This window comes from Hylobates moloch, unplaced genomic scaffold (assembly GCF_009828535.3).
Source record: "Hylobates moloch isolate HMO894 unplaced genomic scaffold, HMol_V3 SCAFFOLD_34, whole genome shotgun sequence".
NCBI lineage: Eukaryota > Metazoa > Chordata > Mammalia > Primates > Hylobatidae > Hylobates > Hylobates moloch.
In genome coordinates this window covers 1,667,933-1,693,961 of record NW_026652309.1, presented here as the reverse complement: position 1 = coordinate 1,693,961, position 26,029 = coordinate 1,667,933, and the positions used below count along the sequence as shown (strand labels likewise).

Below are 26,029 nucleotides of genomic sequence, written 5' to 3'. Positions count from 1 at the left end.
CCCCCCCCTCCCTCCCTCCCCCCCTCCCTTCCCCACATAGTTCTCAGGCACCAGGTGATTCCTCAGCACCTCTGAGAGTCCCCAGATGGAAGGTGACCTGGGTGTCCCTTGGTGTCCATGTTGCTGTGTTTAGCACCTGGAAGAGGAGGTAGAAGGGGCATGGTGGGGTTGGGGAAGCCTCTCAGGGCAGCCCGGGAACCATCCAGAGAGACCGGTGCTGGTGACCAGCTGGCCTTCATGGGCGGGGTGGAAGTGATCTTGGTGCCTCACCTGAGCCCTTGGAACACCCGGCTCCAGGCAGCTGATTGGAGGCGGGACCCCTCCCCACCACCAGTGGGGCTGTTCCTGGTGCAGAGGGTGAAGGACTCTTCTGTATCCCAGGGGCACTAACCCATCCCTGGGCAGGACAGTCTAGAGTCCCTTTTTGGCTTGGGGTGGGCCACAGAGCCAGGCTGACAAAACAGAAATAGCAACGGTGATAGAGACAGTGCAGTGTGCAGCTTGCGGAGCCCAGGGCACAGCAGCCTGGCTAGCCCCTCACATACAGCTCTCTCCTTTCAGTCTCACCAGGTGAGACCATGGAGGTGCAGAGAGGGGACTGGCTGCACCCAGGAGGTGGAGGACAAGAGACACTGGAGAGTCTGGGAGGCCAACTCCACGTACCTGGAGTTCTTTTCTGCACTGCCCTGGGAGGGAGCCCAGGCTCCAGGGGACATATTTCTCCTGCAGGGTGGGGTTGGAAGGACAGAGTAGGCAGGAGCCTTTGGCCTGAAGGCTTGTCACTGTGGGCACAAGAGGCATGGGACACCTTCCCGACATCAGAAGCCCCCATCGCACCAAGCTCGGCGGGGCTTCCTGGTGGAGTTGAAGTTGCCTGCCTCCTATGCCCTCAGGACATAGGAGGCAGGCCAGCCATTCTCTGTTGCCTTTTGGAAATTCAGGGCAGCTCTGTGGATTGTCACAGTAACTGGAGCTCCTGCTGTATTTTCAGGATGGTCCCAGGAGGCAAGTGTTCTGCAGCCATGGGGCACTCCCTTAGCAGTGAAGACTGGCCCCCCATTCCACTTGACTTCTGAATGTCCCTGGGACACTCATGAGAGTCCAAAGCCCGTTTATGATGACCTGAGCCTCAGCCTAAGTGCATTTTGGACACACACGAGGCATTTTGGTGGAGTTGTATGACAGGTGGCGTCTCCTGGAATGCAAATGCCAGAAACCTCTCCCACAGATTGAGGAGGGCACTTTGCTTTGTCCAGAACTTCACCAAGAAGCATTCCTCCGCCAGTGTCTCTCAGGGCATGGAGTGACGAGTGTGGCAGCTGTGGGTCTGTCTGCATTTGTGGCTGGCACTGTGATGGTGATTTTTCTGTAGCGGCAGCATTGGCAGTGTGTGCTGTGTTACCTAATCCAGCCATGCCTGGCACTTACCTATTGGAATATGTGTTATTTGATTAAAATTTAATTTCCTTTTTCCTCCTTTATATTGCAGATAGGTGTTAATGTTTTTTTTTTGGTTATGCGTGTGAGGGATTTGGAGGAAAAGGGACAAGACAGAACAATTGTTATAATGGGGGGGGTGCGGGGTACAGTGGGGCTGCGGACCCCTGTGTGGGGAGAAGGACATCTTTGCCGGACAGGGACAGTGTGAACAGCCACCTATTGGTAAAGGCAGCTCGATGTACGGCCATCACCGGGCATGGAGTTTGGGGAGGGGTGGGAGTAGGAGGGGCTGCTGGAGGGGTCACCGTGGACTGAAAGGCTTTGCTGAGGGCCTTGCAGTTTGTCCTGAGGGTGGTGGGAACCCGGGCTTGAGCTCGTCGTGGGAGTAGGAGTTAGAGTTATGCTGCTGTGGGCAGGGAGGTGGACAGTGTGGAAGTCTCCATCATCCAGGGCCAAGGCTTGTGGCCTGGATCAGGGAAGTGGCCTTGGGGATGGAGAGAGGCAGATGGATGGACAGACGGATGGATGGATGCAAGCAGAACCCAGCAGACTTGGAGCTTCCTGGGGCGTTGGACGTGGGGAGTAAGAGGAGCCAGTTCTCCCAGGGGTCTGGTGTGTGCCTGGGTGGTGGCTGGAGCCAGCCTCTGAACCCAGGATGCTGGGCCCTGAGCAGGTGTGAGGAGATGGGGAACAGGGTGTGGAAAGGTCGACTTTGGACCCAAAATGCCTGGGGTCACATCCTCCCTGGCATCCTGGAAGTCAGGACTGCTGGGTGCTGAGATGGGGCTTGCCCCAGGTGTGTGGACCAGCAGCCAGCACCTCTCAGCTGAGCCCTCAGTCGGCAGAACATCCCTGCTTGCTGTTTCCTAGTGTGGACACACTCCATCCCCTCTGCCTGGACGCCCATCCCAGGTCTTTACCTGGGCGGTTTCTTTCATCATCCAGGCCTCATCTTATGGCCTGGAGAGTCCTCTTCTCTTCCTGAACTTCCCTCCAGACACACCCACATTGCTCTGATGCTCTGAGACATAGGGTCAACATGTCTGTCATCCATGCACCCAGATGGTGAGTGCCTGGGTGCAAGGAGAGGAGGCATCTGCCCCATTCACCATCAGATGTCTGACGATGCATCGATACATCGTGTGAATGATGTGTGGAGACGCTGCCTCGCTGGGGAATCCCATCTCCAGGCGGGGGCCGCCAGCTTTTCTCAGTGACTCAAGGCGGCTGTGGGGCAGGATTGGCATTCCCAGAAAGGAGCCTCCCAAAATAGCCCGGGCGTCCCCTGTGGGTGTAGAGCTGTCTGTTCTCTCTAGGAAGGCATTCTGCCTTGTATGGAAGGAATTGCTTCTCAATTTCTGCTCCACACTGAGGTGACTTCAGCTGTTGATTCAAACCTCTTCTGTGACATCTGTGCTGGGGTGAGATCAAGATTTGGGGGATGTGCATTTAGTGGGGCAGCCTGGCTGAGTGGGGCTTCATCAGGGAAGCAAAGCTTGGGGAGCTGGAACTATACTTCTCCTGACCCCGTGTCTTTCCACTTCCTGAAATTACCTGCAGCCCCTGCTCCTGTGCTCATCGTGCAGGAAGGCAGTCAGCTGAGCAGTGTGTGCAGAAGATGATTCAGAAACTGGTACAGGCTTGGCACTGAGACAGCGTCTGATGGGGGAAGAGGGGGTGTCTGATGAAAGAGGCTATGACAGAGAAGCATGTGTGAGTCTGATGGAAGAGGATATGGGTGTCTGGTGGAAGAGGGTATGAGTGTCTGATGGAAGAGGGTATGAGTGTCTGATAGAAGAGGATATGAGTGTCTGATGGAAGCGAGTGAGTGATGGACAGTGTAAGTAGATGATGAAAGAAGGTGTATTTGATGGAGGAGGGTGTGTCTGATGGAGATGGTGTGAACATCTGATGGAGAGGGCATGAGTGATGAAGAGGGTGTGAGTGATGGAGGAAGATGTGAGCATCTGATGGAGGTGTGAATGAGTAGATTATGGAAGAGGGTGTGAGCGTCTGAAGGAGGAGTGTTTCTTGGGGATCCAGGCCTGCAAGGAGGCTCTGGGCAGGATGGAGCCTGCAGCTCTGCTGTCTGAAGCTGGAAGAGACCTGGGCTCAGCACGCCAGGTGAATAATATCAGTGCTATAGTAGTAATGATAATGCTACCTATTTGTGTGCCAACCTCCTCCTATATTTAGTGTTCTCGACTCTCCCAGCATCCCTGTGGGTTTTGTTGGCAGGTGTTCACCTGGGGAATCAGAGGCTCAAGTAAGGGAGGGCATGACCCTGTCACCCAGCTGGCAGGGGTCAGAGCTGGAACTGGAATCCTAGCTCTGTGCCAGTGCGGGGGCCCCAGTGCTGACTGTGGAATAGTTGACAGCCTCCACAGACCTGGAAATGTGGGTGGCACAGCTGCATCATGACTCCCGGAGCCTCTCCAGGCGTCCTGACTGTCTAGGCTGTCGGCTGTCTCATCAGCTCCACCTCTAGGCCCCTTCCTCCCCATCGTTTGTCCCCTGCTTCCCTGTCTCCTCTGTGCTACTCACAGCACAGGGCCACGTGTGTCGTAGGTGACTGCTACAGATCTGTCGTGTGAGAGGCACTCGGAACCAGGAAGTGCCTGTGGGGTCACCTCTTTGGCTGGTGCCCCCTTGCCCCTCAGGGCCCCCACAAATGATACATCCACACTTGAACATATAGACATCCTTTTCCAGGGTGTGTCGTGCTCGATACCTTTAATTCCTGTCTGCATTCCAGGGCCTGCTCAGCCTCTTCCTGGTTCCCCAGCCCAGCCTGGTCCTTCCAGCCTCCCTGTCATCCCCACCTCTCGTGTGTGCACAAGCAGGGACCAGGTGGGGAGACCAGCAGATGCTGCTCTCTGTCCCTGGTGTTTCTTTTCTTAGTGTCGCTCCCACACCCACGCGACGCTTTAATTAACTGCCACACTCAGGCTTTCTCAGTGGGGAGAGCCAGAAATAGACTGTGGCTTCCCCAGCTCCAGGCGGCACCAGGACGTCACTGGCAGCCCCATTTCTGAATCAGGAGTCTCAAGCAGCTGCATAGGGTGGGGAGGGTTGGGGAATCCCACAGGGGTTCTGCACCCCTACCTACCCCGCCCCACCCCTCCGCAAGGCCTTCTGCAGCTTCCAAAGCCCAGCTATGCTCGGGCCACGTCTCTAGTGGCTCCTCGGAGAGCAAGTTGATCCTGAAGCTCAAAGCCCAGGAAGCCGTGGCGGCATCCCTGCCCCAGCCAGGTCCAAGCAGGCTATGTAGTGAGGGAGAGTAATGGGCGCCCATTCCTTTGCTCCTTGACGCCGGCTGCTCCCCTTGCCTGCGCCGGCTCTGGGGGTCTGCTCTTGCAGAGCTTCATGACTCGTTCAACCTGACTGCCCTCTTCCTGGCCATGGTTCTGCCTAGAAAATATCCTGGGCCACTTGGCCTGAGTGGCCACTGTGTGTCAGGCAGGGGTCAGCACACTGTGGGGCAGGGGTGGTGGCCTGTGATGCATGCCTCTGCCTGGACCCGACTCTCTGTGCTGGGAGAATGCTTCCTGGGCCTCATCCCAGCTGTGTCCCTGTTGGCTGGTTCCTGCCAGCTGGTGTTGCTGGTGTTCCTCCCTGCCTCAGCCCTCCCAGGATCTGGCACTGGCTGTGGGTTCTGATTCCAGCCGTAGTAGCTGCTGGTCACATTCCTCTCTCTGAGCCTCAAGGGTCTCGCCTGCAATGTTGGCAAAGTAATTGTCTGTCCTTGGCATCAGGCTCGTTGCCATTTTTCCTTTTGGAAGCCCCGACTCTGCATGAAGAGTTAGCATAGCTTCAGGTAGCAGGTGGACAAAAGGGTGTCTTTTATATATACTTAGGGTAACAAGTATTAATTTGGAGTGTGGGGTGTTTTTTATCTATGGCCAACTTCTTCCCCAAGTCTTGAACAATTCAGGGGCCCCTCACAGGCCTGCAGCACACTTTGTCCTTGGTATCTGGTGGAGCTCTGGGCAGGTCCATATCTCTTGGTAGTGGGTTCATCTCCGTCTTTGTGGGAGAGAAATCTGGAAGAGTCCGGAGAGTGTTTCCAAATGCAAATCTAGTCCTGGCACGCCCATACCCCATCTCACCCAGGTCTGCTTTAAATCCTTCAGTGCCACTCTGGGGTTCCAGGAGTGAATCCAGACTCCCTCTCCAGGGATGCCAGGCTGTGTGGGTCCTGCCCCTGCTCAGCCTCAGTGCACACACACCTCCATGCAATGTAAACGACCTCACCTCAAGACCTTTGCACATGTCCTCTCCTCACCTAGCGATCCCCAATCATCCTCTGGATCCCAACTAAAGTGTCACCTTCTGGGAAGCCATTCATGTCCAGGTTGGAGCCTAGTCTGAACAGTGGCCTGGCCTTGTTGGGTTGGCAGCACCACCCTAAGACCCTGCTTAGTACACTCACCTGGCAATCAGGGGTCTTCTTGCTCACCTCAATCCCCTCTGCTGGTAAGAACCACAGGGAGGGTCTTGGGGCCCACAGCGCTATCTAGGGTTCTGCATCCACCCTTCCAGCTGTGGGGTCCTGGCACTCTGTAGGTAGAGAGGCAGGCTAGTGACAAGCCAGTGGGGTCCTGGCCTGAGCACGCTTTTGCTCTGTTTACAACCCTGTGCCTCCGGGGCTGTGTGTACCCAGAGGACTGCATATTCTAGACCATTCAGGGGTGCCCTGGTGACATTCAGTGAGAAGCTTGGCAGCTAGATGAAGCCCTGCAGTGAGCGATTGGACCACCAGACTGCCTCTGCACCTTGGGACCAGTTGCACAGTTTTTGCTGGCTTGATGTCCACGCTTTCCTGAGGTGTATCAGTTGGATGAAATGCTTTTCTGGGAACACGGTCCGCGACCAGCTGGCAAGTCACAGGTTGGGTTTTCTTGAGAAATTACTATATCCTAAGTATGCACTGTCACAAACATTTTTGTGCATTATCTCATTTAATTCTCATTAAGAGGGTCTGGTACTAATTCTCATTTTAGATGAGAAAGACGAGGTTCCAAAAAAGGATGGGGGAAGCCTTGTTCGGGGGCCATGCCAGTGGACACCAGCCTCCAGGGACATTCAGGGTACTTCTCAGATTGGAGGAAATGCACAGCCTCACTCCCCAGGTGTCCCTATGGGTGTTCCTGGCTGGGCAGCTGGCTCAAGAATTGTCTTGAGCCACACATAAAATACAAGTGGCTGGGGCCAGCATCACGGACAGTGAAAGAGTTTACCAAGGCAGTTGTAGGTAAAGAAAGGCAAATTTATTAGAGAAAGTATGAAGATCCATTGCAAGGGTGCAATGGGCAGCACAGCAGAGAAGAGGCTGCTGCAAAGAGGCAGGGGCTGGAGGGAAGTTTTATAGGGTTGTGCCAGAGGGGCATATGTGCAGACAAGGTTGTGCTGCTGGGGCTTCAAGTGAAACAAGATATTTGGAAATAGGATGTCATGCCAGTGGGTTGTCTGTGATTAGCTGGCTCTCAGAACAATTCCTCTCCCCCACCTAGGACCCCTTCCTCATTGTTGCTTACTTATTAGGACTCCATGTTTTACTTCCCAGGATCCCATTCCTACACACAGCCTCTCCCTCTTAGCCAGAGGAGCTGTGCAAAGGAAGTGTACCTTTTCATGGGTGAAAGATTCATAGTGCACTCACTCTTGCTGGGCTTCAGGGATTTTTCATTTCTATTGCTCTAAAAGTGCCTGTGTGCCTTCCCCCTCCACCCCATCTCCTTCCTGCTTCCGAGCCCTTCTGTGGGCAGTATTGGGGCCAAGGATCTGGCTTGTTCCTGCTTTTCCTATGGTGGTCTGCCCCACCATTATTCAGACACAGAGGCTGTTGGGTACTCTTACCATTCCCTGTTTACAGAGACTCAGATACATTGAGAAGCGAGCTAACGCTGAGTGCCCAGCTCTAAGGGGAGACCCCGGACAACTCCAATTTGCTGATGATTTCTCTTCCTTTACCTAATTCCTTCTCCAAGACCCTTGCAGACACTGCTGTACCAAGTGGATTCTGTGTAACTCTCTCAGAAGTTTCCTCTTCCATAAAGCCTGCCTTGATTACCCCCCATCCTCACTCCCTCAGTGTTTAAGCCGTGTGTGAACAGTTAAGAGACGCTGTGGAGAGAGCTGTGGTCTTCCCACACTGGTTTCTTCTCTTCATTTGGGTCTCAGCAAAATGTATCTCTGCCAGATTCTGAATGTATCTGCCCCTGCCCAACCACTCACCCACCATATCCCCCATTTCCTCCACGGCATTGACCACTCTCTGAGATGATTTTGTTCATTTGTCTGCCTTTACCTCTAGACCAGGGCTGTCCCAATCTTTCAGCTTCCCTGGGTCACATTGGAAGAAAAATTGTCTCAAGCCACACATAAAATACACTAACGATGTTGATGAGCTAAAAATAATTGCAAACAAATCCTCATAATTTGTTTTCAGAAAGTTTATGAATTTGTGTTGGGCCTCCTTCAAAGCTGTCCTGAGCTGCATGCAGCCTGCAGGCCACGGGTTAGACAAGCTTGTTCTAGACTATGAGCTTCCCAAGGGCAGAGAAGGCTTCCCATATTCAGCACTGTGTTCTGGGGGCTTGGAACAGTGCCTGGCATATAGCAAATATTTCATAGTCATTTCCTGAGTGCTTGAATGAATGGCCTTTGGGGTGTTTTGACCAGATTGCAGGAGCAACACTTAGTGAGCTAGGCTTTGCACGCATTGTTTGGGACTGGGGAGGATTCCAGCCAGGAATTGTCAGGGGGAAGGTTCAAGTCTCACTGAACATCGAGATACGATGTGGAAGCAACCACCCACAGAGCCAGAAGACAAAGCCCCCAGGGAAGCAGAACCACAAAGGGTTGTGTTCTAGTGGGGGAGGGAGGAGCGGCTGAGCCCCGCAACGCCCTAGGCTTTCTGCTGGGACAAGGATTATAAATAGGAGATAAATAATTTTTAAATGGAGGCAACATCCTCACTGGGGCAAAATATTATGGCCCTAAATTCTGGGCATTCAAATCCTGGGCCCTGTTGTCTCCCTGCTGTGGTTAGAGGATCTGGAAGTGGGAAGGTTTCTGGCTCTGGCCCAAGGACAATATTATTGTAGTCACAAAAATAATGAGAGCTTGGCATTAATTTTGGACAAAGATGCCTCCTTCTCCTGACAAGCCCTTTATGTTTTTTGGTGGTGACTGTTGTTGGCCGCATCCTCCAACTTCCTCAATGAGAGACCACTTGAAAAAGAAATAATAATTTGTCTTCACATCGCACACTCCGTCTGGGCTGATGGTGGGAGGGGAACGCGTGTGGGTGGGCTCAGCTCTGTTAGCTGCGCTGGCTGGAAGAGATTCCCAGTTTTTATTCAGCGCTCGAGCTGAGCTGCATGCGTGCTGACAAGAGGCGGGAGGCCCCTTAGATGTCTTTAGACACTCCCCCTGTGCTAGGCTGGGCTGGGCTGGGCACAGGCAGCTCTACTCAGCAGTTCAGCAGGCAGAAAGCCGGAAGGAGAGATCAGTGCTCCCACAGCTGGTGTCTCCTATGCTGACAAGGGAGGCAGTGCCGGGAAGCGTGGATCTCCCGGCATCTCTGGATCCAGAAGCCTGAAAACAGGTGGTGCTACCCACCCCTCCCTAAGCCAATGGGCAGGAAAAAGAATTTCCTGAACAGATCTCCTCGCTGCTTAAATACACTGCTCCGGTGAACAGTCCAGACCAGGCAAGGTTTGGGCGACAGATCAGAGAAATGAAGACCTGCACATGCGGAGTTGGAGCAAGGACTACCCTAGTATTAGCTCTGTGACGGGAGAGCTTTCACTATCAACTGGAAGTCTGACTTGATTTTGCCAGCAAGAGGCAACAACCAAAGGTTCACTTTCTCTCCTCCCAATTTTGGGAGGCGATCTATAGGGGTGTGCCAGCCACCTCTCATTCTTGCAGACCCCAGGTGGAATTTGCAGGCAGCCACTATGGTGCAAAATGTAATTTTAGTGTTTTTCCGCAGACGGCTGAGCCAAAGACCTGCCGTGGAAGAGCTGGAGAGAAGAAATATCTTGAAACGTGAGTAGCTGGTGATTCCTCTAGAGGTTTTCCTTCACGTGTGGTGAGGCTGTTGCACAAATCCTGAGTTCCCATAACCCAGCCCTTCTCTGCAAGCAGAATGCTCCATGCTCCCAGTAAACCTGAGCTGCTGAGGAATTCTGAAAGCAAGCCCCAAAGGAAAGCTGATATACCTAGAAACATTCTTTTTTTTTTTTTTTTTTAATTTAAAAAAACTCCTCTCCTCTTAGCATAAAGATGTTTTTATTTTCAGGGTTAGTCCCATATGTCTAAACGCGTTAGGTTTCAAGCAGGTCTTCCTGGCAGTTTGGGTCGGGGTTCTTCATGGCTACAGAAATCACAAAGCATGAACCGCATGAACACACTAGAGAAGGACACGCCCCTTGCCTGTTACACTTGGGAGGAATAAAGCAGTCAGCTCAGGGAAACAGTGAAGCCATAGGAAGCTTTCCTGTGGCTCAGGACTTTGAGGTTCCAGGACCCTGTGTCGCTCCCAGCCTTGCGCCCCCTTGCATTTCCTGTTAGGTGGACAATTATAGCATATGCTGAGCATAGGTATTCATGAGTAACCTCCATGCTCTAGGGCACTATATTCCATTAAATATTCCATAAAGTCAGTGATTTAGGGGTGGCCAAACCTCTTGAAAAAGTGTTTCTCCAATAGTTCTTTATCTAGTCATTTTCAGTTTTTAAAACATTTTCTACAGAAAGTGTCTTCTAATGGCTTGGATTTTGAAAGGACTTTTTTTCTCTTTATGTGATGAATACTGCAGACTTTCTCTGAGTTTGTTTTCTTATTTGTGAACATCTTTTTATGAAGTTATAATGGTACCAAGCAGACTTTCTGTCAGAAAATACCCCTTGTTGGTCTGGGTACTGAACTTGAATTGATTCCTCCCTCCTTTCTTTGCCTCAATGACTTCATTAACTGCCTAAAACAATCCCCTCCTTTATATTGTTGAAAATAACCCTCAGATAAAGACTTCTTCATTTTACTTTTTAAACTTAAGATATAGTAACTACTGTTCTATGTTAACTATACCATCTCTGAGGATTTAAAGAAAAGCTTTTCATTGATAACATGCTTAATTAAGTAGGCAGACAGAAAAGTCAAGCTGTTTCAGTTGCCAAATATTTGAATTTTTAAAAATTAAGTCACTTATTTATAAAGCTTGTAAAGTTGCAGATGCTACTAAAAGTAGCAGTCCAGACTTGAACCAGGCAAGTTCAAGACACAGGAAGCACATTCCAAGTAGCCTGCTGTCAGCAACAGGAAGAGAGTACTACAGCCCAGACTTTTAACCCAGGAACCATGTCTTTCAGTAGCAGCCTCTTCCTTGCTATTGTGGGCAACCAGGTGTTCCCATCAGCAAGTGCTTCTAATTGTGTTATTCTTTGGAAATAAATATCAGAGCCTTAAAAATAGAACTATCTTTGGTGAATAGGGAGCCAGCAAGTGCATAACTGAACTGACTGCCCTTACTTCAGTGCACAAAAGGGAAAATGGGTTTCCTCTAAGTGCATAACTGAACTGACTGCCCTTACCTTCAGTGCACAAAAGGGAAAATGGGTTTCCTCTGCGGTGGCCATGGCAATCCCGCCATAAACACTGTGCCTTCATCAGTGAATGTAGGTTTGTCCTTAGCTCGGAAGCCCTCTCTAGTGTCCTGAGTGGGAAGACCTGAGAATTTTACTGCTAGGTTTCTGGTGGGTGTTTGTTTGGTTTTTCTTTTGTTCTGTGGAGATGAGAATAGGGTAACTACAGATAGCCTAGTATGAAACATCATACTCATAGGCTCCTGATACACAGGACTTCAAGCACTCATACTATATTGTATTTTCTTCTTGTAATCAATTCTTAGAATGTCACTTTTGTATTTGCTTCAAGGGGGAACTCATGACTAATTGCAACCATATCTGAGGAGCACTCAAAACTCTGCCCATGTAACACTATAACATGGATAGAAAAGCAGAAGAGCAGGGGCCCCTTTATATGGTGATGGTAATTCTTTATTAGGCCCAATCTGTGCCAGGGACTGTATTCAGTACTTAGTATATATTCCCTCATTTAATCATTGCAACATATTTGTGAGGAAGGACTTCTTGGAGGAGGTATCCAACAGAGTGCCTGGCATAAAGAACGCACTGACAGGAACTTTCAAAGATCAATTCTCCACAGACCCTGCTGGTGACCTTCATAGTAATTATGGCATTTTTCAGCATTTAAAAAAAAAAGAGCTGACTTTGTTTCAATCTTTTCATATGGAAGCTGCACTTGGGAGTTGCCCATGGCCTATTTTAAAGAAATCTGAAAAATTTTATGTCATGTAAATCCCTCATGGCTGGCCTTATCTGGACATTTTCACAATGTTTCTCTAATTGTATCAGCTTTCTGATGATACCTTAAAAGTATGGTTTCTTCTGGTTTCTCACTTGTATAAAGAATTAAGCACAAACAGGATTTCATTACCTTTTCTAAAACACCCTAATCCAAGATGACTCACTTAAAAAAAATTTACTGGAAAGCACAATATATTAAACTCTTATATAACCAATCCCACAAATGTATAAATACTTGAAATGCATCTTTTAAATAAAGGCAGATAATGTGAAATTGTGTTAACTGCAAGTGGCAGGATTTCCCTTACCAAAACCTAGCAGTGTTTCTAGGAGTGCTGATTGTTGAAATCTCTTTCCTAGGAATGGAGCTGTGTTCAGGTCAGGGACCTAAGGCTTTATTTAGCAATGGAGAACACCAGAAATAGGACAGCCATTATCTTGTATCCCAGGGGGAAGCTTACATTTTATACTATATCTCAGCACTTTGATTTATTTTTAGCTTCCAAGTGTAGGTGCGAGCACAGCTTGAATGTTAATAGTCACAACTTACCAAGCAAAGCTAATTTTGCTGAGGGACTTGGGCTTCTTTAAAAGGCACTGTCATGTAACAGTGTTCACACTCCAGCAATGGAGAGTCAGCGAGGTTCATAGATGTGTCAAGATTTGAAATATAGTCTGAACATATAAATTCCAGGCAAGCATACGCTGCCCAGGAGCTGAAGAAGGTGTTCCATGTTTTATGTTGGTTAAAAAGTCTGTACACTTGTTAAGGAAAAAAAAAAATTAGTGGCAGTGCTATTTATATTGAAATTTACATATACATTTATTTACTTAGTCTACTAGAGCTTTTTTTATGTGGCATCTAAGTGCTAGATGTAAATATAAAGATATTTGGGGAGAAAGAAAATCAGTAAGAAAGACAGACACAGAGATGTCTACTTCCTTAAACAACAGCCGTATCTGTGGTTGTTTCTAATGCACAGAAGGGCTGAAGAGACCAGGTTGGGATGACAGCAAAGCTTCGCTTAGTACAAGTATTTCTATGTAATGAGACCCTGATCTCCTGAGCAGTGACTGACAAAGTGGGAAAAAAAAACACCAAGAGTGATGTGGAAAAAGGTCTCCTTAATATCTTACCTTCAGCTCCCAGAAATATGGGTATCTTGGGTACATTTCCCTGCTAAAGAGGAGAACGTTTCAACCTGTTTCTCTTTGTTATTTTTTTTTCCTATTTTAATCTTTCACAGAAAGGAATGATCAGACAGAGCAAGAAGAAAGAAGAGAAATCAAGCAAAGATTGACAAGAAAGGTACTATAAGCATTTTACTGCCTGAATAATAAAAGGTGGTCTAGAGAACAGCTGCTTCAGTAGCACGTGGGATGGGTAATGCTAGGTATCACTCTGTGATCATGAATAATGTTTTCCTGGACAACATGGCATCAGTTAAATCAGGATATTTGCTCAGCAACAATGAATTAACTCCCTCTGACGTTCCCTATGGACGAAGTTCTTCCCTAGCACAGTAGCACTTGGAGAGGTGCGCAATGCACATGATATTTTTTACTTATGTTCAGGTGGAAGCTGGAAGTTGATTGGCATTTTCTTAATTTACAGTGTCTAGGAAAAGCATACCTGGGTATCAGTGTTTTAGTCACATTTTACACTCATCGCTTTTGTTCACCTCCAATATGCCTAGAAGTTCCTCAGTTTGCAGAAAGCTTTTATTAGACTCAAAGGTTTGTTATCTGTGACTCAAACAGTTAACATTTACTATGGCCAATACAGGTAGCAACTCTATAAACCTTAATCTACTTTTAAAGCCCTGACCATTTCTAAATTCAGGTGTTCTGGATTCCCCTTCTTCGTTGTGCTGCTCCATAATAATTCTCTTAAAATTAACAGAATATCCTTCCTAAGCTGAACATATAATAACTTTATCAGTACTTTAAAAAAGCTTATCTAATTGTATCTGAAGCCAGGGATGCCATAAAATCTAAGTTAATTCACTAACCATTCCTTGAGCCGGTGCTGTGTACTACTGGGGGTGTGACTCCTTCTGATAAAATATGTTGGAGGAAGGGGGATTGTGACTTAAGAGTACAGTATATAATTTAAGCCCTTCACATTAGAGATTGCTTGTATTTGGGTTATATTTCACAGTTTCAGTTTTATTTATTTATTTTTTAGAAAAGTGCTGTTTGTTCAGAGTACTTCAAAAAAGCTAGTTTGGCATGTGATACTTAACTATGATGATCTTTAATTTTAGCTTAATCAGAGACCCACTGTTGATGAATTAAGAGACAGAAAAATTCTGATACGATTCAGTGATTACGTGGAAGTAGCAAAAGCGCAGGACTATGACAGGAGGGCAGACAAACCCTGGACGAGACTGTCAGCAGCAGATAAGGTACACAACTGCCTGTGCTGGTGGGGGGGGGTGTTGGATGTTATAATAAGGGCAAAATATGTCATGCCAGGGAGTTTATTCATAGACAATGGGAGCCCTCAACTATTTAAGGGTATACTGCAGTAAATACTGGTTTCTCAAAGATAATTCAGGGTCAGATTGAGAAGTGGTTCTCAGCTAGGTAACAGTTTTGCCCCGAGGGACATATGGCAATGTCTAGAGACATTTTTGATTGTCACAACTCGGGATGCTACTGGCATCTACTGGTAGAGGCCAGGGATGCTGCTAAGCATCTCACAATGCACCTAACAGCCCCCACAACAAAGGATTATCTAGTCCCAAATGTCAAGACTGTGGAAATTGAGAAACCTTGGTATAAGGGATAAATCAAAGGTGGGCAAGGCTGCCATAAGAGATCAACTGACAAGTTTAAACAAAAAGAGCTACAGTGGGGACAAAGAGGCATTCAAGAAAGCCTCTACACAGGAAGGGGAACATCACACTTTGGGGACTGTTGTGGGGTGGGAGGAGGGATAGCATCAGGAGATACACCTAATGCTAAATGACGAGTTAATGGGTGCAGCACACCAACATGGCACATGTATACATATGTAACAAACCTGCACACTGTGCACATGTACCCTAAAACTTAAAGTATAATAATAATAAAATTTAAAAGAAAACAAAAACAACAACAAAAAAAGAAAGCCTCTACAGTATAGAAGAGGTTCTAGATTCTCTCCCTGGACTTGCGCAGTTTGAGGTATCTCTGAGAACCTCCTAAGGAGCCTGAACTGAACAGTTAGGCAGGAAGAACACAGGGAGGTAGTAGGTCACAGAGTCTCTGCATGACATTTGCTGAGCACAGAGAGGGTAAGTTCTTGTCTGTGATCAAACACTTGACTGGCAGGATTTAAGCCCAAGAGTGTCCATAGAGTTTTGTCACCTTCTTGCTTCTATTAACTTTCAGAAGACTTGACTTAAAGCCTTTAGGAAGAGAAAAATTATACATTCAGGCAAGGAATTTGCTAATTGTTCTTCATTCTTCATATGCCGAGTATGAGGTGTATGTACACAGATATTGCATGAACTTGGAGAAATGCGAAAATGTTGGACTAACTTCCCTGGTTCTTTGTGATTGATGTGCTCAGAGGATCACAATGATATGAGGAGAAGTATCTTTGGTAGTCTGCAGATGTGTTTGAGTATGAGAATAATATACCCCTAAAATTCTTAAAGACTTTCCTTGTCCCAGAGGCTATGTTTGATGATTTCTGTCTCAGCGGGTCCCTTGAGTGTTTATCTGAGAAAGAAGTACATGATGCAAGTGGGCCTGGGGAAGCCAAAATATTAATGTATGCTGAAGTTAGAAAGGCTTATTTCTAGATCTCTGATTATAAAATTCCAAGTTCACCAAAAGCTGAAGTTTACTCATTATCTTGGTGTTCCTGTTTCATTAGTGCCCTAAGCATGTGCTTGGTCCGTTTAGGTATGGAGTGAATGGGGTTGGGGGAAGGGTTGTCTTCCCACTACAGTTCAGCAAATTAATGAAGGGAAGACTTACATAATACTAGTCCTAGCCAGAGCAATCGAGCAACAGAAAGAAAGGGCATCCAAACTGGAAAAGAGGAAGTCAAGTTACCCTCTTTCCAGACAATATAATCTTATACCTAGAGAAACCTAAAGACTCCACCAAAAAACTTAGATCTGATAAATTCACTAAAGTTGTAGGACACAAAATCATACAAAAATTAGTAGCATTTCTATAAACTAATAATGGACTAGCTGAGAAAGAAATCAAGAAGGCAATCTTATTTAAACAATCTTATTTAAAATAGGTACCAAAAATACCTGAAAATGAATTTAACCAAGGTGAAGGACCTCTACAAGGAAAACTACAAAACGATGATGAAAGAAATTGAAGAGGCCACACACAAATGGAAAGATATCTCATGCTCATGGATAGAAAGGACTAATACTGCTAAAATGACTATACTGCCCAAAGCAATCTACAGACTCAATGCGATCCCTATCAAAATACCAATTTCATTTTTCACAAAAATAGTAAAAGCCATCTAAAATTCATGTGAAACCCGAAAAGAACCTGAATAGCCAAAGTAATCCTTAGCAAAAAGAACAAAGCTGGACGCATTACACTAACCTCAAAATATATTATAAGGTTATACTACCAGCATAATATTGGTATAAAAGACACACAGGCCGGGCGCGGTGGCTCACGCTTGTAATCCCAGCACTTTGGGAGGCCGAGGCGGGTGGATCACGAGGTCAGGAGATCGAGACCACGGTGAAACCCCGTCTCTACTAAAAATACAAAAAAATTAGCCGGGCGTGGTGGCGGGCGCCTGTAGTCCCAGCTACTCGGAGAGGCTGAGGCAGGAGAATGGCGTGAACCCGGGAGGCGGAGCTTGCAGTGAGCCGAGATTGTGCCACTGCACTCCAACCTGGGGGACAGAGCAAGACTCCGTCTCAAAAAAAAAAAAAAAAAGACACATAGACCAATGGAAAAGAATAGAAAACCCAGAAAAAAATTCACGTATTTACAGCCAACTGATTTTTGACAAAGGTGCCAAGAACATAAACGGGGGAAGGACACTCTTCAATAAATGGTGCTGGGAAAATTGGATATCTATATGGCAAAAGAATGAAACTGCACCCCTATTTCTTACCATATACAAAAATCAACTTGAAGAATAAAGACTTAAATGTAAGACCCAAAACTATAAAACCACTCAAAGAAAACACAGAAGAAACAGTCCAGGACACTGGTCTAGGCAAACATTTTATGGCTAAGACCTCAAAAGCACAGATAACAAAAATAAACAAATGAGACTATATTAAACTACAAAACTTCTACACAACAAATCAACAGAGTAAAGAGACAACAGGGAATATGAGAAAATATTAATATCTGCAAACTATTCATCCAAAAAGGGACTAATATCCAGAATATATAAGGAACTCAAATAACAGTAAAAAAAAAAATCCCATTAGAAAGCAGACAAAGGACATGAATAGACATTTCTCAAAAGATGACATACAAATGGCCAACAGGTATATGAAAAAATGCTCAACATTATTAATCAACAGGGAAATGCAAATCAAAACCACAATGAGATATCATCTTATTCCAGTTAGACTAGTTATTAAAAAAATAAAAACATGCTGGAAAGGATTAGGAGAAAAGTGAACTTTTATATACTGTTGATGGGAATGTAAATTAATGCAGCCATTATGGAAAACAGTATGGAGACTCTTCAAAATATTTTTTAAAAACTATATAATTCAGAAATGCCACTTCTAGGTATATAGCCAAAGGAAATCAAATCAGTACATTGAAGAGATAGCTGCACTCCCCTGTTCACTGCAGCATTATTAACAATATCCAAGACACAAAATCATCTAAGTGTCCATCAACAGATGAAAGAAGAAAATGTAGTGCATGTATATATGTATATGTGAATACAGTGTGTATACACACACATACAAAATGGAATATTCCACCTTAAGAAAATCTAGTCATTTTTGACAACATGTATGGAACTGGATGTTATTATGTTAAATGAAATAAGCCAGGCACAGAAAAACAAATATCGCATGTTCTCACTCATGTGGGATCAAAAAAGTTGATATCATGGAGGTAGACAGTAGAATGATAGATTCCAAAGGCTGGGAAGGGTGGCAGGGTTTGGGGAGAGAAAGACAGGTTGGTTAACGGGTAGTAACATACAATTAGATAGATAGAAGGAATAAGTTTTAATGTTCTATAGCAGAGTAGGTTGACTACAGTTAACAACTATGTTGTGTGTATTTCAAAACAGCTAGAAGAGAGAACTTAAAATGTTCCCAACACATAGAAATGATAAATAGTTGAGGTGATGGACATCCCAAATACTTGATCACGCAGTCTATGCATATAACAAAATATCATATGTACCCTGTATATATGTACAAATATGATTGATGTATCAATAAAATTTTTTACAAAGACTTCCAGAATATTAGCTACATACTAGCTTGGTAGGACTATAATAATGAGTATGGCAGTTTTAATGATGAACCAAAAAATTGTTTTTTTCTGTGTATTACATAATAGAGTCAACAAGTATTAGGAATGGTTAACTTATAAACATGATGCTAATTTCCTGATCTTTTAATATCCTGAAAAACAATGTCTTGTTTTTAAATTTCAGGCAGCAATTCGTAAAGAATTAAATGAGTACAAAAGTAATGAAATGGAGGTACATGCATCAAGCAAGCACTTGACAAGGTCAGATTTCTATGAATTTCATGGTACTTACTTATTTTTGAAACACACACCGCCCCCTGCCACAAACCATGTATCCAGCTATACAAATTCAGCATTTTTCCAGAGAACTCTATTGAACAAACAGAATGTACCTCAAGTAAGAATGCTGCCTGCTTCCATTAATTCCTTTAGGACTTGGTGAAAGGTGATATGTATGGTAACAATATTGGTTTATTTAAGTAGTTAATGCATATTTAACAAAAATAAGCCTCAAGGCAATGAAAGTAATTTTTCTGTGTATTTAATTCCCCTCTAATATTCAGAATTCCTCCAATTTATAGAACTCACCTATTTATACTTATAGATTGCTGTGAAATTAGTCACTCCCCACCTTCACATTTACTTTTTCCTATCTTAAATTATTAGTCACATCTTTAACACAGCCAGTGTTCTCCTAAAGCTGAGTATTTGTTTCCTCAGCAAATATTTGAGTAAGTAAGTGCCAAGAATGCAATAGTGAATATGATAAAGGAGGCTCCCATCTTCATGGAGTTTATGTTCCATTGGGAATATACTGGCTGATTCTTCCATAATCAAGACTTTTCCCATTAAGATGAATATATTCTCTGTCTATGCTACCATATGCAAGGGATGACACTGGGCTTCTTGGTGATGACGAAGTTGGGAAAAGATTTAACTCTCTTTACTTATTGAACTGCATATTTTTTCAGTATTTCCACCCACTTCTTTTCCATGGCCATGACCAGTAGTAATTATGTGAAATTCTCAAACATCTCTGATTCTAAAGCAGATGACTATGATGCAACAAGCCTTCAACTGTATCAGTTGCTTTGTATTGTCTTTTTTATCTGAAGATGCTCAAGGCCCACATACAAAGAGAAAGGAAATCCTGCATGTAGATACTGCCTTAAACTAAAATAATAGTTTTAGTTTTCTGTTTGTTAGAAAGTGGCCACTGCAATTGTTACCTGAAAAATTTACTCTGTGAGATTAATGTGGCTATAGAACAGAAACTAAGTACAATGGAATTCCACCTTAACCAATGGTTTTAGGGTGAATATATCAAGGGGAAGGGAAAGTTGGATGAATAGGAAAAATTATGCAAATAGTTTGTTTTTTAAGGTTCCCTCCCATGACTAACATACTTTTGGGGAGGAATAGGTCATATGAACGTTTAGGAAAAACAGTTCAGTAGATCATGCACAATTACATTTAATGTTCATTTTGTCTTAAATAGAATGACTACATATTCTATATATTGTAATCTCAATTTTGTACATTTTCCGATTATACATTATTAAATGTTTAGTAAAGAGGTTTATTGTCCTAAGTTGATAGCATTCTAATATAATGACTCTAATACTTGAACATGAGGAAATAATTTTAAGATCTTTATGCCACATTTTAACAATTCATATCAATTTAAGAGTCAGAACAGTATTTTTAGTTACGAGATTTTAAATGTTTTAAAATTACTATGAACATATTACTCGACAAAAAGTCATAACTCTACTATAATTTTCAATAATTAAAAAATTCATTATTTCTACTGATTTAGCAAAGCCCTGGCCTTTCTATGTACTTCAAGGGCTTAACTCACAGTTTTAAAACTAAGTTCTAGGTAGTCTTAAGAATTCAGCATATAATATAACAGGGGCCTGAGAGTGGGGAGCCCTCTGAGACTCTACCCTATTTTAACCAGAGTAGCTCTATCCTTATGTTTGACATATGGGACTTTTGAGAAGCTTTTTAATAGCAGCAAATTTATTTGTATAAGGTTTTTGGCTATTTTAACTGCTAGAAATGTATAACCTTAAATTCTTTGTCTTTTTTATAATCTCTAGATTCCACAGGCCATAGAGATTTTCTTCTGAGAAGAATTTGTGTTTAATTTTTTTGATACCAACACTGAACATTCATCAGGGAACTTTCCTGAAGTTCAGCTCAAGACTACCTGCTGTGTTTGTGAGAAGGGCAGGATCACACACACAGGTGCAATCTTGACCACACTTACCTGCAAGAGGAGTAACCAGAGGACACACTTCCTTCCTTCTTTGGTGTCTGAGGAGTGTGAACTGTTGGGGTCAGTTAAGACCCAACATAACTCTATCAGAAGAAAACTGTTGTTTGCCTTTCAACCTTGTTTTACGGTTCTGCAGTGTAATGGAGGACGGGCAACGTGCATGTGCAGGCTCACCACTCCTAGGCCTCTGACATGAGGGACATGTGACAGTGTCATTCAGTATTATGTTCAAAAGACATTTTTATCCTGATCATAATTAATTTGAAAACTCTTTAAGTTCATGTTATACAAAATGATTTACTGTATTATACTTTTCCTTTTTTATATAATGTCTAACAAAAAATACAGCTGCAACATTTTGATTCCTGTTAATTTTGTTCTTTAATTAAATGACTACTTATTGCAGGAAATTAACCCAGGCTTTACATTTTCTTGTGATTGGGATGAGTGGTACTTTAGAACAGGGATCTGTGAAACAAGTCAGTTTTTACTTTTGAACCATCAGAATCCAAACACATGAATGAGAATTCCAACTTTTTATGTGTTTGGTAAATTTTGTTTATATTTAAATGTGGCTTGTGCCTTAGAAAATCAAATTGAGTGCGTTTAACCAAGAAATAAGCAATAATTTGTTGAAAAATTCTATCAAAATGAAAAGTATGCCTCTTTAGAGTATTTTTAAGCTCACCTCTGCAAACACTGTTAAAGAAAGGAAATTTACCCCAGCACAAAGGTGAAAATCTTGGCACAAAGGGGGAAACTAACAATAAATGTTCCCTGAAAAATATTTTTAATTGGCTTTCAAATAAGTGTCCTTACAGAGATAAGCCTTCCCTCCTCCTTCCCTCCTGGTATACTGGTGAGGCAGGAAGCACAGTAACTTGGAGCATGACTTTCAGAGCTTGCAGAACTTGTGCACAAATCCAAGCTCTGTGCTATTCAACAAGTTACTTGTTTTCTCTATAGTATGGTCATCTCTCTCTCACACAACATTGCTGTAGCATCTAAATAAAGTAACTAAAGTGCTGGCACAGTGCTGAGGACATTCTAGGAATCCAATAAATGTTAGCTACTGATACAGTTGCCAGGTAGCACCTGGAGCAACTGAGTGTCCTCTATGACTTCTTGCCACATATGCTACCTCATTGCTTTCCACTATTTTTCCTTTTCTACTTAAGACTGCTACTGGGTCAGACACCCACAGAAACTGCCAAGTCTTTATGTTAGCACTTTGTTCAAAGTGACTTATGATCAGTCCTAGAGACTAGCAAAACACACTATTCATTGAATTATAGTTTTTTTAATAAGAAATTGTTACGGTAGAAAAATTCCAGCTCTACCTCTTAGCTGCTCTGTAAACTTCCGTGAATCAGTTGACTTCTCTGAGCCTCAATTTCTTTGTTTGTGAAATGTATCTAAATCCTTTCTAATTAGAAGTCAGTTAAAGGATTTGAAATATATATATTTATATACACATTATATATTTTCTGTTATTCATAACCCGTTATTTGTAGCCAAAACTTTACCTCTTAAGCAACATATTAGAAGCTCTCTGTATTTAATATTCAATTTAAGATATTAATGGGAGCCCAAATTATGTAAAACTAAGATTTCAATTTCCCTCACACAGAAATATTAATATATTTACTATGAAACAAAGAAAGGAAAAGGTGCTACTGTTTAGAAACCACCTTGGCCCCCAAAGTACAAAAGATCAGTACGGCTTAACAAAAGAACCGGGCAGATCCTATGGTTAGAAATTACCTGGTTAGATGGGACATATATTTAGTTTTTTGCCCAAGTCCCATAACTAGTGGATAATAAAACTAAAAAGGTAAAGTGCAGGATAACCAAAGGAAGGTTTGGACTGGTTCAGACTCAGAGGTTCTAAGATATCCTAAAACCAGCAGACATTTTCACTTTAACCAAAATTTGTGGCAATAGTATCTAACTTCTACCATTGTGTTTTTATTATGCACAAACTATTACTCTAAACTATACTTACGTATTTCATGTTCTTATCAGGTATTATAAGGGTTAAGAGATAAACTAAAATTGAATCAAGTATATTTACTCTCCACCTGCACATCACAACTATCAAGTTAGAGGAATAAAATTAAAAAGCAATTCACAAGTCATATTACACTGATAACATACATGTATATGTACATGCATTTGCATATGTTTATAATTTGAAGAGTAAGTATACTTAACAGCCTACAGATTTAGAAAAAACTATTTGTCCTACTGAATAACAGTATATATGAATTATCAGAATTCTTCATGACTAGTATTCAATAAGGAGGTTTTTATGCAATAAATTTACAAATCATTTGCCCCTATTTTCAGAAAAAATTATTAAAGCAACCATGAATATTTAAATCATAAGTTCTGTTTTTAAGGAGCTCAAAACATTTTTACAAGCATGTTAGTAATTTAGTGAGAGGAAATTAAATATCCTCTAGAAACATCTATTAACTTTTAAGCTAATGTAACAGAGGAAATACCACATTATACGACTTTGTAAAAAGTATTTCTAAAAGAGTTTAAAGAGGGCTGGGCATGGTGGCTCATGCCTGTAATCCCAGCACTTTGGGAGGCCGAGATGAGTGGATTGCTTGAGTCCAGGAGTTCGAGACCAGCCTGGGCAACATAGTGAAACCCCATCTCTACAAAACAAACAAAAAATTAGCTGGGCATGGTGGTATGCGCCTGTAGTCCCAGCTACTAGGGAGGCTGAGGTGGCAGGATCGCTTGAGCCCAGGAGGTTAAGGCTGTAGTGAGCCTTGATTGCACCACTGCACTCCAACCGGGGCGACAGAGCAAGACCCTGGCTCCAAAAATAATAAAGAGACTTCGAAATCATATCATCTAAGTAATTTTTTGACAATTTAAATGGTGGTGGGAGTGGGGAGGAAGAACCTAACATCAAGACATCCACCGTGTGGAAAGATATGATAATTACAGGCCTACATTTATTATACATTGGAAGTAAAGTCAAAGTTTTTAGCTATGTATCTACAGTCCTTCAACAACAAATTCAAGCTCAGAAATGCAAAATCCTAGTTGTACTATTAAAACTGCTATTACTATATGCTTCCAATACCCATTTGTCTAGTTTTTTCCAGAGACCTTTTTCTCCATTTTTCATATGAAAATATCTCAGAAGATATTCGTAAGAAAATGAACATATGAAACTGAATATATGAAAAATATTTTCAAAAAGTAGATTTCTATAAATCCCATTTGCTTATTTAGCTGCAAATTTATTTACAGTGATGATACTAGGAACACACTACTAGTTCATATTCAAACAAAAAATGTTTGTTAGAACGAACAACAAAGTACTGGTTAGCAGTTCCATAGTTCTAAGAAAATACAGCAGTATTTTTAAAGTAATAAAAAATTTTTAAAAAACCTTTTCAAAGTTTTTAATCTCAACTGTAAATCTTAAAGATATAAATGGGGAAATTCTAAAAATTCAGTTTTCTTACTAAGCAATGGGAGGAAAGAAATCTGGATATATGGTATATATGACAATAATTTAATGTTTCAAATTGCAGACATGTTATATATGTGTATTATTCCTTTCTAAATGCAGTTTATTATCCCTTCTCAAAAATACATACACTGAATTAATACAATTCAGGTGTGTTCCCTAAAAGACTGGTCTACACCACCAGTCCATTCTCTACTTTCCAGATAGCCTAATTATAATGGTGACACCTGATGTGGCAGAAAGCACAATCTCCAGAACCACCTATCATCTTGCTTCAATTTTTACAGTCCAAGTTAGATTTGTTTGTTGATACTATTTGCTGGTATTTTATTTTGCTCAAAATTCTACTTGTTTATTAATAGCATATATGATTCTTCCATACTTTAAGTTTTAATTAGATGAGAAACTTATACACTAACTGTATCTGGTTTAACTGTTAATAGGTGATAACAGAATGGTTAAAGAACTGACTCCGGCAACTGTGAAGCTCCACACTAGGCACTGAACTCAGAGTTGGCAGAATTTGTCACTGTAGACTACAAATTTCATGTTCAATTAAATGCTGTATGAAAACCACTCCATCTATTATTCATTTAAAGGATCTGCTGGCCTTTTAAGTTGGTGTTGGCCATCCATAATACTACAATTTGGTGGCAATGAGATCACTATAGTAATGGCTGTAGAGTTTAGTATTTAGGTTTCTGCCTAGCTATACTAACATAAAATTTCTTCTCTTCCATGTCCTTTTCCATGTGTACTTCTGGGACAGTTACCACCTTACAGCTCTATTTGGTTGAGGACAAGCGGTAAACCTACACCAGGGTGTTAGATTACAATCCAGGTAAGAAATTTAAGTCATTAGCTACAATGATCATTTATTTTTAATATGTTTAAAATAGAACAAGAATTTTAGCTATATTAATTAATATACTCATTAGCCTCTGCTATGCAAAATTGATATAAATCACTATTTCTGTGAAACAGATAAACTAAGGAAAAATTTTATAACAAAGAACAGAGAGTTCTGATCTATAAGATTTCCCTTCCGAACTTGAAGTCTGCAAACTACAGCCCACAGACCAAATCTGGCCAGCCCGTCCTTTTAGCAGCCAGTAAGCTAAGAATGGTTTTTATATATTTAAACAGTTGCAATTGAAATGATTATAATAAGCACCGACATGATACCCTGAAATTTGCCTTCTGGCCCACAAAGCCTACAACATTTTCTGTATAGCCCTTCAGGACAAACTTTGCTAGATCTTGCTCTGAACTTAAAAAATTTAAATAAACATATAATAGAACATTTTAGAAATGAATTACATAGAAGTCAAATAGCTAAATTGTTTTTAAATAAGCTTAAAACCTTTTAACTTCAAATCTATTCCAAATTTCAACACTCATTATAAACCCAATTGTCTTTGTATTTGACCTGAACAAAATGTACATCAAATTAGGTAAATAAAGCCTCATCATTATTAAAGGCAAGTGTTTCATTAGTGTGACTTCCACTCCTCCAAGTTCCTTTTATTTAAAATTGTTGCTATCACAGCGTAAGCTAAAAGTATATTATCTAAGTTCAAGATGGTACAACATATTGATCTCACTCAACACATCTGTATTCCTAAAATGTTGTTCTCCTGTAGATGTCAATTCAGAATATTTTCATGCGCCTTTATTTTAAATAGAAAAACTAAAGCTAACCATTACAAATACATTGCCTTAACAATGAAGTCTATGTACATTTGATTTGCCTATACGATTCCTCTGAGGGTCCAATGAAATGGAAATCTGTATGATTTTGCATGACATTAAAAGCACACATATCCTCATTTTTAAATAGGGAGTTCATCTCTTTTGAGGTGGGCATTCTGGTGAAAACTGAAAAACCTGCTAGACATACTCTAAAAGAGCTGTAACACCACGGAAGGGTTCATTTATTACTCATTTCTTTTTTTTTTTTTTTTTTTTTTTTT

The 26,029-nt window shown here is 42.6% G+C and overlaps 2 protein-coding genes and 1 non-coding gene across 9 annotated transcripts in view; 1 reads left to right on the top strand and 2 right to left on the bottom strand.

Moving 5' to 3' along the window:
• The window catches only part of LOC116463375 (phosphatase and actin regulator 3), a 272,708-nt gene extending 251,737 nt beyond the window's left edge, over positions 1 to 20,971 (top strand). For all 5 annotated transcript variants that reach the window (XM_058434605.1, XM_058434608.1, XM_032146459.2 and 2 more), the window contains exons 9-13: positions 9,443 to 9,498; positions 13,086 to 13,147; positions 14,106 to 14,246; positions 18,458 to 18,534; positions 20,379 to 20,971. In XM_058434605.1, the coding sequence (XP_058290588.1) occupies positions 9,443 to 9,498; positions 13,086 to 13,147; positions 14,106 to 14,246; positions 18,458 to 18,534; positions 20,379 to 20,394 (352 nt within the window). In that variant the 3' untranslated portion in view covers positions 20,395 to 20,971. The remainder of the gene's footprint in view (positions 1 to 9,442; positions 9,499 to 13,085; positions 13,148 to 14,105; positions 14,247 to 18,457; positions 18,535 to 20,378) is intronic.
• The window catches only part of LOC116463381 (synaptonemal complex protein 2), a 100,596-nt gene continuing 84,084 nt past the window's right edge, over positions 9,518 to 26,029 (bottom strand). For all 3 annotated transcript variants that reach the window (XR_009212036.1, XR_009212035.1, XR_009212037.1), the window contains 2 exons: positions 12,389 to 12,600; positions 9,518 to 9,826 (listed from right to left, as the gene is read on the bottom strand). The gene's annotated coding sequence lies outside the window, so the exon portion shown is untranslated. The remainder of the gene's footprint in view (positions 9,827 to 12,388; positions 12,601 to 26,029) is intronic.
• On the bottom strand, positions 25,916 to 25,977 carry LOC116463388 (U7 small nuclear RNA). Its single transcript, XR_004246676.1, has one exon. It is a non-coding gene; the product is annotated as a U7 small nuclear RNA (small nuclear RNA).